Source organism: Trichoplax adhaerens, genomic scaffold, assembly GCF_000150275.1.
Source record: "Trichoplax adhaerens TRIADscaffold_6 genomic scaffold, whole genome shotgun sequence".
Classification (NCBI taxonomy): Eukaryota; Metazoa; Placozoa; class Uniplacotomia; order Trichoplacea; family Trichoplacidae; genus Trichoplax; species Trichoplax adhaerens.
The window spans coordinates 1,107,733-1,123,374 of record NW_002060948.1 but is presented as its reverse complement, the minus strand read 5'-3'; the positions used below and the strand labels follow the sequence as shown (position 1 = coordinate 1,123,374).

At 31.2% G+C, this 15,642-nt stretch overlaps 3 protein-coding genes across 3 annotated transcripts; 1 reads left to right on the top strand and 2 right to left on the bottom strand.

Annotated features, from left to right (window-relative positions):
- Positions 1–868: 868 nt before the first annotated feature.
- Positions 869–3,431, bottom strand: TRIADDRAFT_57188 (uncharacterized protein; the record flags this gene model as incomplete). The annotated part of the gene is made up of 6 exons (XM_002113204.1): positions 869–965; positions 1,137–1,282; positions 1,423–1,582; positions 2,149–2,363; positions 2,500–2,686; positions 2,983–3,431. 6 exons carry the CDS (start codon positions 3,429–3,431, stop codon positions 869–871), a joined length of 1,254 nt encoding a protein of 417 aa, XP_002113240.1.
- Positions 3,432–6,663: 3,232 nt separating this feature from the next.
- Positions 6,664–9,451, top strand: TRIADDRAFT_57187 (uncharacterized protein; the record flags this gene model as incomplete). The annotated part of the gene is made up of 6 exons (XM_002113563.1): positions 6,664–7,148; positions 7,719–7,908; positions 8,063–8,256; positions 8,622–8,781; positions 9,068–9,213; positions 9,376–9,451. 6 exons carry the CDS (start codon positions 6,664–6,666, stop codon positions 9,449–9,451), a joined length of 1,251 nt encoding a protein of 416 aa, XP_002113599.1.
- Positions 9,452–13,243: 3,792 nt separating this feature from the next.
- On the bottom strand, positions 13,244–15,585 carry TRIADDRAFT_57186 (uncharacterized protein; the record flags this gene model as incomplete). The annotated part of the gene is made up of 2 exons (XM_002113203.1): positions 13,244–14,367; positions 15,558–15,585. 2 exons carry the CDS (start codon positions 15,583–15,585, stop codon positions 13,244–13,246), a joined length of 1,152 nt encoding a protein of 383 aa, XP_002113239.1.
- Between the last annotated feature and the right edge of the window lie 57 nt (positions 15,586–15,642).

Sequence of the window (15,642 nt, the reverse complement as noted above, 5' to 3'; positions counted from 1 at the left end):
CTTCTGATAAAAGAATCTATATAAAGATGCTTCAATATAATTTCAAATTTTGTAGTAAAACCTTATGTTATAGGCCAATCAATAATTGTTCCATTAGCCGCTTGTAGATGCAAAAAAAAGTTAGAGATGGCGTTAAAATGAGTATAAATGCGGTACAACAGCCTTGTATTATATCAAATATGTCAGATATTTGTAATAAATACGCGGAAAAGTGCTGATAGATAATTACTACTTTATTGCTTAGGCACGTACAGAAGTAGTAGCAACAGCTTTTATAAGAATTTTTGCTGTCACAGTAAAGTGAACGAGTCGCTAATCTGCTACGGACATATCTACAGCATATAGTGTCCGAACGTATAATTGAGCATTCTTATTTCATACTAATTAAGTAGAAATCATGAATTTATATGAGATGATTATCTTTTCAAGCTGGATATTAATAGTCGCAGATTATTATATTAATCGCGTAAAACAGCTGGCATGAGCTTAATTAGATAATTGATGGAGATAAAAATGGTCTACTCCGATTTCTTTCAATATAAGGGGAAAGTAGCCTAGATGCTAATTTAAAACAATGAAGCAATCGCATGAGGGCATAATTTAATAGAATAACAATATCTTACTTCGAATATCTCATCTTAAATATACAAGTGCGTAGTAAATTTATATAAAAATTTTTATCTTGTCATTGGGATATTATTGTAAAATGATATCCATTTTAGTGTTTATAATTAAAATAGTCTAGACTATTATCAGCTTTGTGAAATTCACCATTAGTATTATGGTTAAACATTCGAAAATAAAATATTACAGATATTAGAAAGGCTTGATCATAATACAAATAAAGATAACTTTGTTTTTGTAATTCCTAATATTGTTCTGCATTTGATAAATCTCGCAATTCTTGTTCCAAAAGGTGCTTTCTTTCTTCCGGTTGATGATCTTCTACGACTTTCTCCTTTTCACTATTTGTAGTTAATAAATTAAAATACAAAAAATTAGATACTTTTAACAAAGCCATAGTATCAAACTTGGGAATTATGTATGAGAATAAAACAACTTCGTTAAATCTCGGTCCAATAATTTACAAATTCTTACTAATTTTCACTTATAAAGTATATAATTTTGTTTCTTACCCGAAGTTATATATCAGAATAGCTGGAAACATAAGACATAAACCTCCAATACTAAACCATAAGGAAGTTGATAGATGAGGATGCCACTGGAATGGTCGTTCATTAAATAAGGTCCAAAACAAAAAGTTTAACGGAGTCACAACAGACTAAAAATGAAAATTAGAAGTTTGGTGTTTTGTACGCTCGTATATGATGAATCAATAAAGAGATAGATTATAATTATCTATATGATTAGCTACGAAATGTGACATAACTATGCAATCTATATTTGAAATCGGTCACTTACCGATACCATTGCAGCGAGGGCAGCTCCTTCGGAATATTGAATTAAAAGCAGGCTGGATGTAAAATTTAAGATATAGCACAACATGAAAATAGTACCACGTACTCCAGGCGATGGAGAACAACCTGATCCACCAAAAAAACATGATATAGAGAATACCCAGCTATAATTTGATAACCCAATTTAATACATTATTTGTAAGCAAATTAGATTGATTTGCAGATTGTATTTAAAACATCAAATACTATAAGCACCGTTCATTTAGTAGTTATGAGTTATATTTAAATTGATATTATGATAATATAGGAAATCTTTAAAGCTAAATTTCTTTAGAAAACTTTAAATGCATTGCCTTCAACATAACTATGAGTAAATAATTTTATACGTATAAATACACATGGAGTAAGAAATTCTTTGTAAAACTGCTAAACAAGGCAGCATTCCATTATTAGATCATAATACCGTCAGATAGAAAGATAAGTAAAGAACAATACAAACTTGGATTAAGATTGTGTGACCTAGACTTCTTTAGTACATTGCCCACAAGATATACATTAAAAGACTAAACTAAATCACTATGGTATCTTATTTATGTTACAAATATTTTGTTTGGATGCTATAGTATAGATGATAATGTCGAGAAATAGCAAGACAGACGAAAAGAATCGGAACTAGAATCAAAACTATGTTATCTGAACAATATAAAAAATTGATCAAATCAAAGCCTACATCGAATTAATGCTAACGTGCCTTTTAGCAAATATCTCAATATTAGGTTGATCACCCCAATGAGGAAGAAAATCCGTCCAAAAGCAAAGGACAATAATAACCAACTGATATAACTTTACCCAAGTTAAAAACCAAAATATATTAACGGTTTTATCTTGATCGAGCTTTAGTTTCAAACTAGCTTCCATGAAGATAATGGAAATTGTGCCTGGAATCTAAATGATGAAAAATGATTGTGTTATGAAGGCCGCTGTATTTTTTTAGTAATATTGACTGCTTATGATGCGAAGCTTAAATATCTTAACGCTAGATACTTGATTTGCAATGTTTGTTAAGCTGTAACGTACTTACCAAACCTGTTATATAAATAATAGGCCAAATAAATGATGGATGATCATTAGATACTTCAGATATGTTCTGTTGATGATTGGAAGTAATGGTAAACATGGTAGGAATTAAACAGACAAAAAGGGCTACTAAGACCATACCAGCACAGATAAATTTCAGTAACGTTGGTCTTTTGCGTAAAAAGAAAAATCTAGTAATTTAAGATATTGAGTTAAGAATTAGCCAAGCAAGCTAGACAGAATATAATCACATTTTACTGACGAGATGATGATGATGTACCAATTACAATCAAATATAAATAATTAATTGATAAATGATAAATTAAAAATAGAGGATGAAATCTTATTAATCTTTCTTGAAATTTATAATAGGCATGGATTACGTAGTATGCTATAACTTTAGTACTAGAGTTTGGAATATACCTATGGTACTCATTTTAAAATTATGTTATAGTCAATTACAGTGGATAAATTGTCTAAGTCTAACCTGAAGAGTATTGTCAAGGGTATAACAACAGTCTGTAGAATCGCTTGCAGATGAGGTGGTGTTCTTGTGCCGCTACTCGAATAAACTATCAATAAACCATCTAGAGCAGACAGTGATGCAACTAGCAAGATATATTTGCTAGGAAACAGTTTTCCGAGTGGATTAATTTCTTCTGGACGTGTAACTTTGAGAAATAACGTGATAGATCCAAAGAAAAGAAAGAATACTGATAAGGAGAACGTTAAAACGAAGTAGCTATCCATTTTTAACTCGGTAGAATTTCCGTCAGTGTTTTCAAATGATGAGTTATCAATCGTGGAATCGATCCATAACGGCAAGGTAATACTCTGCCCTAGTTGACCAATTATGGATAAAATGGCAAAAATTGCGTTAGCTATGGTCGAATTGCAATGTAAGATTCCCAGCTTAAACTGAGGATTATTTGCCATATTTTATATCGGCTGGTATATAAATTTCATTCGTTCACGATAAACTTAAAGTAAGTAAAGTCATAGATTATAAACTAAGTAGTACTTAAGGAATGATCATAAAGTCAACATTGTATTTTATAATTGAGAAGGCAAGTGAGTTCAATACATTGAATATAGATTAAAGCAGTAACACGACAATAGGAAATTATATTCTGTTAGTGTATATAATTAATGAATATGAAGGATAAATTATAAGAGACGATGGAATAAATATATATAGATCATATTGTCAACAAAATAGCTTGATCTACAATGACTTTTTAGGGTTTGTATAGAAAATAGATCATGTGAGACAGATTATCATAATCGTGATTCATTTTGTTTATTTTTCTTCCTAATAAATGCTTTTCAGTACAGTATAACCTTTCCTGTCAAGTTATTTGATGTAATGTAATTTAATCTATAGTAGCAGGTAAATAAATTTCTACGGCTCGTTAGCATAGCTAGGCAATGATGCTATCTGACCATCAAGTTACTCCGAACAGATTTTACCTGAGTGGTTTGATAATATTTCCATAGTAATAATTCCATTATTTAATGCTGTAAATTTTCTTGGAGCATAAATATTTTCGATCTTACAGTTATCCGGGTCCAATTTGTTCAATATGAAATAGGGATTTCAAACTATATCGACGAGCTAATGGATATTGGTGATACTATATGAGCAACATGTATAACTATTATGGATTAGTTATCGATAATTTCTAGTGTTTTAATATATATCCAGAAGTGATATAATATTTCAGGAAGGTTTGTATTGAGTGATATGACACTTACCAATACTATATACCTAAATCAAATGATTACAGTACTGAGCTAGAAATAACTCGGTTAAAACCTAAGCCGTACTTTCTGAAGCTATAGAGACATACTTTTAATCACAATACGATATGGCATCTTTAAATGAGATTATAATATAAAATTTATATATATATATTAGCTTGAAATATACTGGCACATGTATAACAGTCTATAAATGTGCGGAGATTAGAGTTCAGCTAAATCAAGAAGTCAAATATCGTTTGGCTCCCATATCTAGTTTTAAAATTCTGCACTTTAATTTATCAAAATCGCTCTTAATTGAAAATATTTACTATCGGTACACAAGACATTATGTAAGGTATTTATACCTGTTCATAGTCTGAACGGAAATGGAATCTCATTACAGTATTACTGAACCCTTCAATTTTTTAAATAGTCTTAATATCTTACTATGTCCATGCCAATAGTCATCGATATAGCTAGTTATTCCAAGTTACTGCGCAGAAAGTTCATATTGTTTACGTAATGCTTGAAGGTATATGGCCAAGCAAACATAGCAGTTTACGCGTATATACGAACAGATTATTGCAAATCATGGAAAGTACTGGTATATGCGATGTATTGATATTGTTCTTCAAGATGAAGAAACTCGAATTTCTTATCCGATAAAACACCAACTATCTCTATTTGTTTAAAATTGAACCTAGTAATTACTATCCAGTACCTATAAACAGAAAATTCCATAATTACAGTAGACACGAACATGATACTAACATTATTATCTATAGAACTGGAAAATTTCGGAAAAGAAATGCAGATTTTTGTATACTTTAAACTATAGAAATTATTGTAATCTCGATACTAAAGTTATTTTCTTTAGGTTTATTAGCTATAGAAACATGAAGGCTTTAATACTAGCATATAAATTGTATAAGGTACAGTCTGGCATCGATTACCATACCATAATGAAAACAATCTTATCAATAATCTGTCCTACTGTTAATTCTATAAAATTCAGCTTAAATATACAAGCCATTTAGCTATCATTATAAATTATATAAGATATCCCACTGTCACGGTGCTATTTCACTATAGTGTAGCTTAGCGATGTTTAGTGACATGTTTTATTTAGATTATGAGATATAGTTCTGTGATAAAGTGTCTTCTCAAAATAAATAAAAGAAGAATTACAATTTCTTGTAAATTTTACTTTATTGTATATATTTGGCTCATCTTGCAACCACGAAGGGCTATCTACTTGCAATTAGACTATCTAGACTATTACAGGATAATACATCGTTTATATACGCGTATGCAATCAGCGACAGAATGACTTTTCCTTAACACAATCATGTCTTGCCAATTAAGTAGCAAGATCAGTTCTAAATTTACTATCGCCTCATCTATTCATAATTTGCGCCTCTAATTAAGCGTCACAATGTAAATCTCACAGAACTAACATACTTAAGCCAAGCTATATTTATCTCGGAATCTTAATATCAATAAATATGTCGGCAGAATTACTACCATACGTACTGTAATCATCTTCTACAAATATACATTTACACAATCTTACAATCGTGGGCTAATTTGGGGCTGTACTACAAGTTTATACTGTTCTTTACACATCTTGTGCCATAATATATGATTGCGACTAATTCATATTAGATTATATAATATGCCTTGATGATTGTGTGAATAGACATAATGTAATCTAACTGACTTGTATTAGTAATCAGATATCTATGTCCTTCAAAGCTTCAAGATCACCGTACTAATTGGGCTATTAGCTATAAATTTACTACCTGACTTTTAGGCGCTTTCGACACTAATAAAAATTCCTAGTTACTATAAAAAGGTATAGAGGCCCGGGATTTTATATCATAAAGCGAGTTATTAAGCGTAATGTTTCACGTTGTTGCCATACTCGCACGAATGCTTTACAAATATACGAGCATAGCGCAAACTAGCCATCATTTGATTTACTTTGATCCGAAGCGTAAATATTGCGTTGTAAGGATAGTGCACCATTCATGAGTGCATTATTAATTGATGGGTATAAATAAATTAAAAGAAAGAGATTAAACGAACAGTTGATAGGATGATATCTCTCATGAGCATCACGTGAATATAATAGCGGTAGTGTTGGCCATAACGCCTTATTTGCGAGCATACTAGCTATCTAAACACCCGTTAGATATCGTGCATGTCAATAATATCGTTAGAATAAATTATTATTTGCCTTTTGTTATACTACTGGCGTAAAAAGCTGTCAATTATTATTACAACAAGGCAAAACGAGCCGGTTTTTTTTGCTTTAATTAATATCATTTTGATAGGACATTTTCTTTTCTCACTAGAAAAAAACAATAACATCAGTAAGACTAGCTTGATCTAGGGATATTTCGATACAATCACTTGAGTTAATATGGTACTAATAAATAGTAGAAAGAAACAACTCGCTTTAGGACCAGTTCGATGCAACCTGTTGCTAGCCAATATCTTTTTTGCTGCTCTATCTGTTATTGGCCAAAGTGGACAACTTATTTCTTTACCTTTATGGGTCGATGCTACTGAACAAGTAGCGAAAAATAATGCTTCATATGATATAGATAATATAACTGAAAATGGCAATCACACCCATCTATCTATGGATAGCTATTTCGTCGTGTCATTCGCTTCTTTTTGCTACGTTATTTTTTTCGGAGCAATAACGTTAGCTATAAAGTTTATCAAACCGGGTGAAATTGGCGAAGCTGAAAGAAATTTTCCTCGTAAAAACCTAATCGTTGTTGGTGGTTTTGATGCTGCTAATGGGTTATTAGTAGTTTTTGCTAGTAGTGGAACGAGAACACCACCTTATTTACAAGCTATATTACAAAACGTTTCTATACCTCTAATTGTCATAGTCAGGTAAGGATAAATTAATTTATTTGATGGATACACCATTTTAAAGTATAGGCTTTTTGTTTATGTAATGATATAGAGATAGTACCGTACTAATAGAATATCATCTACTGAATTGATCATAGTACACAGTTTACTATACTTTTATTATTAGCTATTAAAAATTTACGAATCAGTGATAGGAATATTGTTGCTGGTGAAGATTAAATATATTAAGGCTGCTAGTTAACGAGGATGATAACCGATTAGTTAGTGTATCCCACTTTGCATTATTGGTCTTAATCATCTTTCATCTTTATGCCGTTCTAACCAGTCGTTGAAGAATAATAACAAAATTCAAAATAGTTAGCTTAATAGAGTAATAGCAATAGTATCTACGGAGTTAGTAATTGCTTTATCGTCCATAGGATCGAACATTTTCATGTGTCATCATACTTGTAAATAGAATATGCAGAAAACATTAAACATCGCTCATATAGTGCTGGTCATTATAGGCAACATGTTATCATAATAATAACCCTGATTATTGTAATCTATAAAAATAGTTACAATTCGAAAATTGAATTTATTGAACAGATACCTGTTGTTGCATAAGAAGCCAACACTGAAAAAATTGATTTGCACCGTGGTTGTTATGTTGTGTCTGTTTATTTGCCTTATACCTAAGATCTTTCCTTCCATCAATGGTAAAGCACAACATCATTTGCCTCATGCTGCTACTGGTGCTGCAGCAATTATTTGGCCTATTATCTTTATGATTGGATTTGTGAGTACTGTAACTCTAGCTTACATAATATTTCAATTGCTCAAGAAAAGCAAAGATTTTTATGAAAGTTAATTAAGCTATAATTGACTAATTAACACAATAGCTCGCAATAGTAAGCCTGCCTTAGTTAATTTTAAATTTTTATTATCGTAAGATACCTGCCGCCTTTATGAATGCTTATGAAGAAGCTGGTTTAAAGATGAAAAGTCCAAATGAAAAGCGTGTCAATGCTATATGGTATTTAACCTGGACATCATTTTATCAGCTAGTGACCGTGGCCCTCTTTTTCTGGCTTGATTTTCTACCATTTTACGGCAATCAGCCAGACATTCAAACATTTGGTCGAAGGTAATGATAATATCATAGAAATACTCAACTGACATACTGTATAGTGTACAGTACACTGCAACGATAATATCTAATTGCTGCATCTGCGACATTATTGAACATCTGGTGCCCACCAAAATGATAAAATATTAAATAATATTGGCCATAATCCAACGTAAACAGATCAGCTGTTAGTTATGTATCTAACATTAAAATATTTAACTTTAATTCTAGTTTGTTAGATTTATTACGATTATATGAATATTTACATTACCAGATTCTGTTCCATAATAACCGTATTCTATCTTTTCAATACTTGATTCGCTACAGTATACAATTTACGATGATCAGTGTTACTAAAGTCATTATTATTTTCTATTCCTAAGTTATGCCTTCGGGTTATCATGCTTTTTTGGCGGTTCTGGTTGTTCAGCTGCACCTGGACTAAGAGGAACCTCATTTATCCTCTTTTACATTATAAACTACATTGGTGGTAGCTTATTAATGCGTTATGCAGAAGGAGCAACTCTGTTGGCTATTGTCGGCGTAAGTAATCATTACATATTAGAACCTGGAAGCCTTGTATGTCCATTTTATTATATTATAAACTGTAAGACAAGCGATGCTACAATAGAGAAAGTTTAACGGTGCATAAAATATTCATAATTGTGAATTTTAATCTCGTACTATGAATATGTACGAAATTATTAGGCTACCAAGCACGAATTGATAAATCAAAGTACCATTTTGAGTTATAGAAATAATTGTTGCAATATATAATTACAAATAACTTTATAAGCTCATATTTACGATAATACTGCTCGTTTATTAGGCGTTAGTAACACCGATTGGTTTCATCTTTTGGACGTTATTTCAAGAAGAGCCATTCATGTTTCATCCGCACGTTTCTAATACAACCTGGTTTAGCCTTGCTGGTATAATCGTCATGTTTCCAGCTTTGATTATCTACAATATGGGGTAGGATATCTCGGGATCTAGAGATTGCTAGCTATTTTAGTTAAATTGTATTGCTTCATGCATAAATTCTATTTGATTGAGATATTTGCAGTATTACTAAAAGATGTTGTGGGTTCCATTTTTGAAAGCTTATTAATCACTCATTAATTTTCTTGACTATAGTAAAAAGGAAATCGATATGACTAACCGCGATGATACTGATTCCACCGCTTCCTTGATGGGATATGATAAACTGTAGTGATTTCAGCTAATTACAGTAGTTTTGTGTAAACTATCTAACAAATCATTATAATCTTCTTTCCTAATGAACCGATTTAAAAGTATCTATCAATCATGATATGTACGAATCTAAAGACTTTAAAGGAAATTATATCTCTACTTAAGGTGCAATTCTTCGGATGCTAATGACATTCCTTGTAAAAAAACTTTCTGTACTAGAGCATGGATTCGAAAATAATTCTTGTGTCTGTAACTACAATCATAGTTTATCCTATATAATTATTCCAGTGGTAGTTTTTATTTTATCCAATTGGATATAGATAATAAATTTAAAAATTATTGTCTATCGATCCAGATTTTAGTCATTAGACTGCAAACGACGACTTTTTGTATCATAAAACGAGAGCTTGCATTATTTTAATTACAGCTATCCCAATTCTTTAATGAATATTTTACAGTTTAATTCGATTTTTTCTAACAATAAAGACTCACAAAATTTTAATTATAATCTTTAATTTTTAAATCAATTAAATTCTGATGTTTCACATTTATCTTAAATTAAAGATTCGCTGTTATTATTAAATTTACATTAATTTAATCTTCAAGAACAGCTGTAGATACTCTCCATTAATGGTATAGAGTACCGTTCTTTGGTAGTAATTCTGAATACATTCTAATTTTATCTTTAATGCAATTTTGATATCATATTGTATGATAAAATATATTATGAGAGTAAAATAAGGAGTATGCAGTAATATACTGTACGATACGTATTATCGAATATGTAAATAGTCAGATTCAATTATTATTGTATTCTCCGTCGCGTGAACGAAGCTGCTCCCTGAAATTATCTATTTACTGCAGAAGGTCAATTAGGTGAAGATTAAATAAACTATGCAAGAGCAGTGTTTACTGTAGTTCAGCATTAGTTTACTGCTCAGTAATAGTTGCAATATGAAGATCATCGATAATTAATTCATAATAATACATTACTCAGATATTATATGCAACTGGGTACAATTTACAATAGGAATTAACAATCAAAAATTTTAGCCACCACGTCAGAACAATTTCCGATAATTTATTTTATAACTTATAACGTTATTGATTTCCATAGAAATCCTGTTAAACCGTGTTTTATTCGATGAGTGGTATAAAAACATATCTATGAACTGGAAAAGTTTCGAGCCTTTAAAGATCAAGGTATGTGTTGCTTATATTGACCTACTATCAATACCTGCCAAATACGAATCAAAACGGCCAGTTACGTGCTGATTTGATATAGATAATATATGTCAAATATTGCGTATCTGCATATGAATTTCGAATAAATCGTTGTTTATACTATTTCAACACCTAAACCACTTCGCTATCAGTACGAAATATACTTTATATCCGTTCTGTGAATATATCGTGTAAATTAGTTATTACTTAATTCAGTTAGATCAGTAGCGCGAATAGCGCTTTCAGAGGGTAGTCCACCATTCTTAAGAGCATCATCTATAGATCATAATACGCGGACTACTATAAAGAGATCAAATAAATAGTTGACAGTGTTATATTTTCATGGTTATCACGTCAATGTAGAAGAAACTATAACGTTAGCCACTCGCATTCATCCCTATACTATACACTCAGTGATTCTCGAGGGTAATAAAAATCTTGGTAGAATTAATTATTTTATGTAATACTGTACTAGAGACATGTAAAGGGCATTATGGTTGGAACAAGCGCCATTTTTTGCTCTAGGGCTTTCATGTCATGTCAATTCGAATAATTTGTTTTTCTCATTTAAACAACATCCCGTGGAACTAGAATGCCACCATCTTATTTGCAAGCTATACTAATTAATGTAGGTATACCGCTAATTGTCATAGTCAGGTAAGGATAAATACTGATTTGCATAGAACACATTTCAAGGTATAACCTATTTTACTTGTACAGAAGTGTCATGCTTAGGATTGTAATGGCTATTAATTGTCTATTTAAGACTACAATTTCTTTTCTAATAAATAGATTTGGAAGTAACTATCATATTAATGTATGAAATCTATAAGTTGGATAGGATATCACATTCCCATCTAAGGAACAGTCATTTAAATAGCTGGATGTAATACTTTGCGAATGACATTTTTATACTAAAATATGAATTTATGAGTAACTTTTTGTCTTATAATAATATTAAATAATCCGAGTTTATTTTCAATATTTATCATTATAATACTTTTTAGTTTTAAGCGAATATGAATTAGAGTAATGAACAATTAAATCACTTGTTTATATAGATCCGGATTTTAATTACTGGACACTTGCTAGCTCTTTTATATTATGTATTAAAGGCCTGCCAAACTGTAATTACTGCCATTATGGTACTAAGAAATCGTATAAATTTTTAAACTTTATTCCGTTTATACAACAAAGACTTTGGCAAAATTTTAACACCTTTAGCTTTTAAATTATTCAATACTTATGTTTAGCATCTACGCCAAAATAAAGATTTTCTTGTAGTATATTATATGCATTCTAGATAGTCTAGAATAATAGCTAATGGTACTCCTCTTTAAAATGAGATTAAAAGGTAATAACTGCCCATGATTAATCCCTAGTATACTATATTATGATTTAACCATGTTAATACAAATTGTGATGATTATACTGTATAATGAAATCTAGTATAAGGCTAAACATATAACCTGATTAATTATATGAGGAGACAGATTTAATTATTTCTGTATTCTCTGCTACTGGAACTAAATTGATGTTAATAAGTAGATATCACTGGTTAATTGAGTAAGGCTACCCTGACTGATATAAATATATCTAGATACCGTGCACGATACATAAAATTAGAGTTACTATTATCAAATCTGTAAAGAGACATATCAAATGTATTTATGCTAGACGTTGACTCAAATACGAGAACTGGAGTATTGCGTAAAGGAATTTATTTTTAAATCGCATATGAGAGCGAATTATAGTCAAATTTGATTTTAGAGCTGTAAAGCAGTTGTTGTAAAGCATGGCAGAAGCTACGTGTATTATAAGAAAAGAAATTATTACACAAGCATAGCTAAAGCGAAAAGTTATTAAATTTTAATCGTCAATCTGAAATTTCATCGAATAAATCAATCCATTTATATCAGTTAAAGTATTTTTATAATAAGAGAGATTAAGTCGATAAAGTTTATAATTTTAACTATTTTTAGAATTATTGAAACAATCATCTGAAATATATTAGGTATAATATTACGTATATACACGTGAGATATAATATCTAGTACATTAAGCAAATTGTAATATAATTCTTAAGTTTATCCCAACATGAAGACGAAGTAATAGTCGTAACAATCTTTAAGAATTAATTTCTGAAGTTTGATATAGGGACATAAATAGCTCTAATATAATAAATACGTAACGTAGTCAGGATAAATTAATTTATATTAATATTGTCATATAAACGTCATCTTTACAATAATCGCAAGTGTTGCAAATTTGGTTAGATCTGTACACTTCGTATATCTACCATAATTTAATTATCGAAATGTGAGTATTGTAATCATAGCAATGATCTTGATATTCTAGCCCAGGTTTATTAACTAATTTCTGTTATAACTGAATGATGAGTACAACAGAAGGAATATGTGACAATATTCAAATCTGTTATAGCAGTGAATAACGTATCGAAATAACCTAAGAAGTTGGAATAAATTGCGGTAAAGTAAAACAGAGCAAAGTTAGTCATATAACTCGTTGTAATCCGGAGGTAGAGGAGGTGCATGGCGGTATATGTTATTGCTAGCAGAGGTTGTCACTATATCAGCTTCTTCGTCACCGTAGACATAAGGTTATCAGCAAGTGATTCTATATTCTTAATTTTGATTGATTTTGCACTAGGTGCTATCATGTACCCAATACCAGATATATTTAAAGTAGTAAGTTTGCTTAAATAGTTCCTAATAAAAATCTTTGGGATGGGATTGGGTGTCCATAATCCTTCCGCTACTGCTTCATATTGATATTGATCAACGTTAGATTTGGTAATAAGGTTGTAAGTAATATTACGCGCTTGTTCTTTATCAATATCGATGGTAAATGAGACGTAATAGCCTCGAATACCTCTATTAATCCTACGCCGATCGGGAAATATTTTCCGGCCATTCAAGTTTAAGAATAAATTACCATTAGTAATTGCGTCCTCAGTTCCTTCCTCCCATGATCCAGTTAATCCATGCACTTGCCTTTCAAAGTAACGATAGACTGTATTGTTACTATACTCTAACTTGCCATCTTTTGGATCTACATAATCTTTAATATAAGGTGCTCTACTAGCATCTCTAGAAAGCTTCGATTTTTGATGAGTTAAATCAACTTTTGGTACTTTTTCAAAGCTATCAAATGGCTCACCGGCATCTTTTTGCCCATATACATATAATTCTCGACCACGAAACAGAGTGCCTTGAATTAATACTCGATTACCATTATTATCAACAACGATACATTTAAGTACTTTGGGATTTCGATTGACTAATTTAGTGATATAAGTTTGAGCAGCACACATTGGAATCGGATTTGGAGTCATTAAACCTTTGACACGAGCTTCATACCGACGTACTGTTAAATGTCGACCATCGATAAAAGAATCAATATCATGATAAGTACTTTCAACATAGTCGATTTTCTGCCCTTGATAGTTGTCCATGTTAATAGTAAAAGATATAAAATAGCCTAGGACGCCTTTATCAATTGGTAATGGGTCGGGATAAAAGGTAGCATCGTTGAATTGTAGATACAACTGTTGATTCTGTATTGCTAGTTCTGTCTCTTCTTTCCAGCATTTTTTTAATCCGTAGACCTTTCTCTCATAATATTTGAATAAAGTATTTGTACCAAATCCGAATTCGCCATCAGCAGGATTGATGTAATTGCGAATGTGAACTACGTATAAATAGATACACGTCAATGTTAGTAATACTGCTATAGTATTCATTTAGCAAAGATAATAAATATCCAATCTATCAGGGAATTATCTGAGTAGCGCTAAACCAGTTGGTAAAATATTACTGTTGTTTGTTTTGATAGAATGTCTAATAGTAGTCAGTATCTATGCTCTAAGCTGATTAGTGTAGAAAGTCTCTTTATGTTATGGTACTGATTAGTGACTACATTTAGACAAAAATTGTTATTACGTGAAAGTATGGTAACATTAGTGGTAATTCATGCCACTAAAATAGTTCTGATACAGAAGGAGAAAGATTCTAAGAGTAGTATGCATATCCAGTGTGCTTCTCTTACGGTATACTCGTAGAGGTAGTACAGCTATATTTTTTTATCGGTAACCTCAAGGTATTGCAATATACTCGTATCAAGGTTGGTTGATGGTACTGTACTGTACAGTTCTCTAGACTACACATGTACAATCAAACACTCATTTACTACTGTGGTGGATATAATTTGACTGCACTGTACCATAGGATCCTTTATGATTGTACAGATTAGGTAATTTCAACACTTGCATTTACTCGTACAATTTAATTTTAGTATCCAGCAGTTACGTTTACGTATTTCTCTCATCTTCTACTCGACAATCATTCTTGAATCGCGTAGATATACTTGGAATTCAGCAGTATAATATCAGGAACAAGATGAGAAATTCAAAATTGAAATTATCAATATGATAGATAGAGGTTTAGGCGTGTCAATATTTTGGGAGATGGCCTGCTGTCGCGTAGACTTTTCCAAAATCATTGTCCTTACAGAATAGTTACGTATACACTAACATAATCATTCGATCACAAGCAAGTTGTAACAATCGCTGTTGTGATTTTACTACCTTTAGGAGGAGGTGTCGGCGGTATCATGTAACTACAGTACAGCAGCCACAATAAATTGTGAGATAATTTTATCCGACTCTACACTAGAACTATCGTTGATCATTATTTCTGATTCATCGATTCATAAAACAGAAAATATAACCAGTTCATTCAATGCACTCTGCAGGTGCCTACACTATACTATAGTCACTTTAGTAGAGCCTATTTTATTTTACAGTATACTACAAAAACATCATTCCTCTACGGGCATCCATCCAGTATAGTCCATGTTATACATTTACTATTCTTGCTTACCTTTATTGCTTTCAGATTCATAGGCCATATTGGTGATATACCTAAGGGCCAACGCAAGACTTGGTTGAAGATTTAATAAACCAGT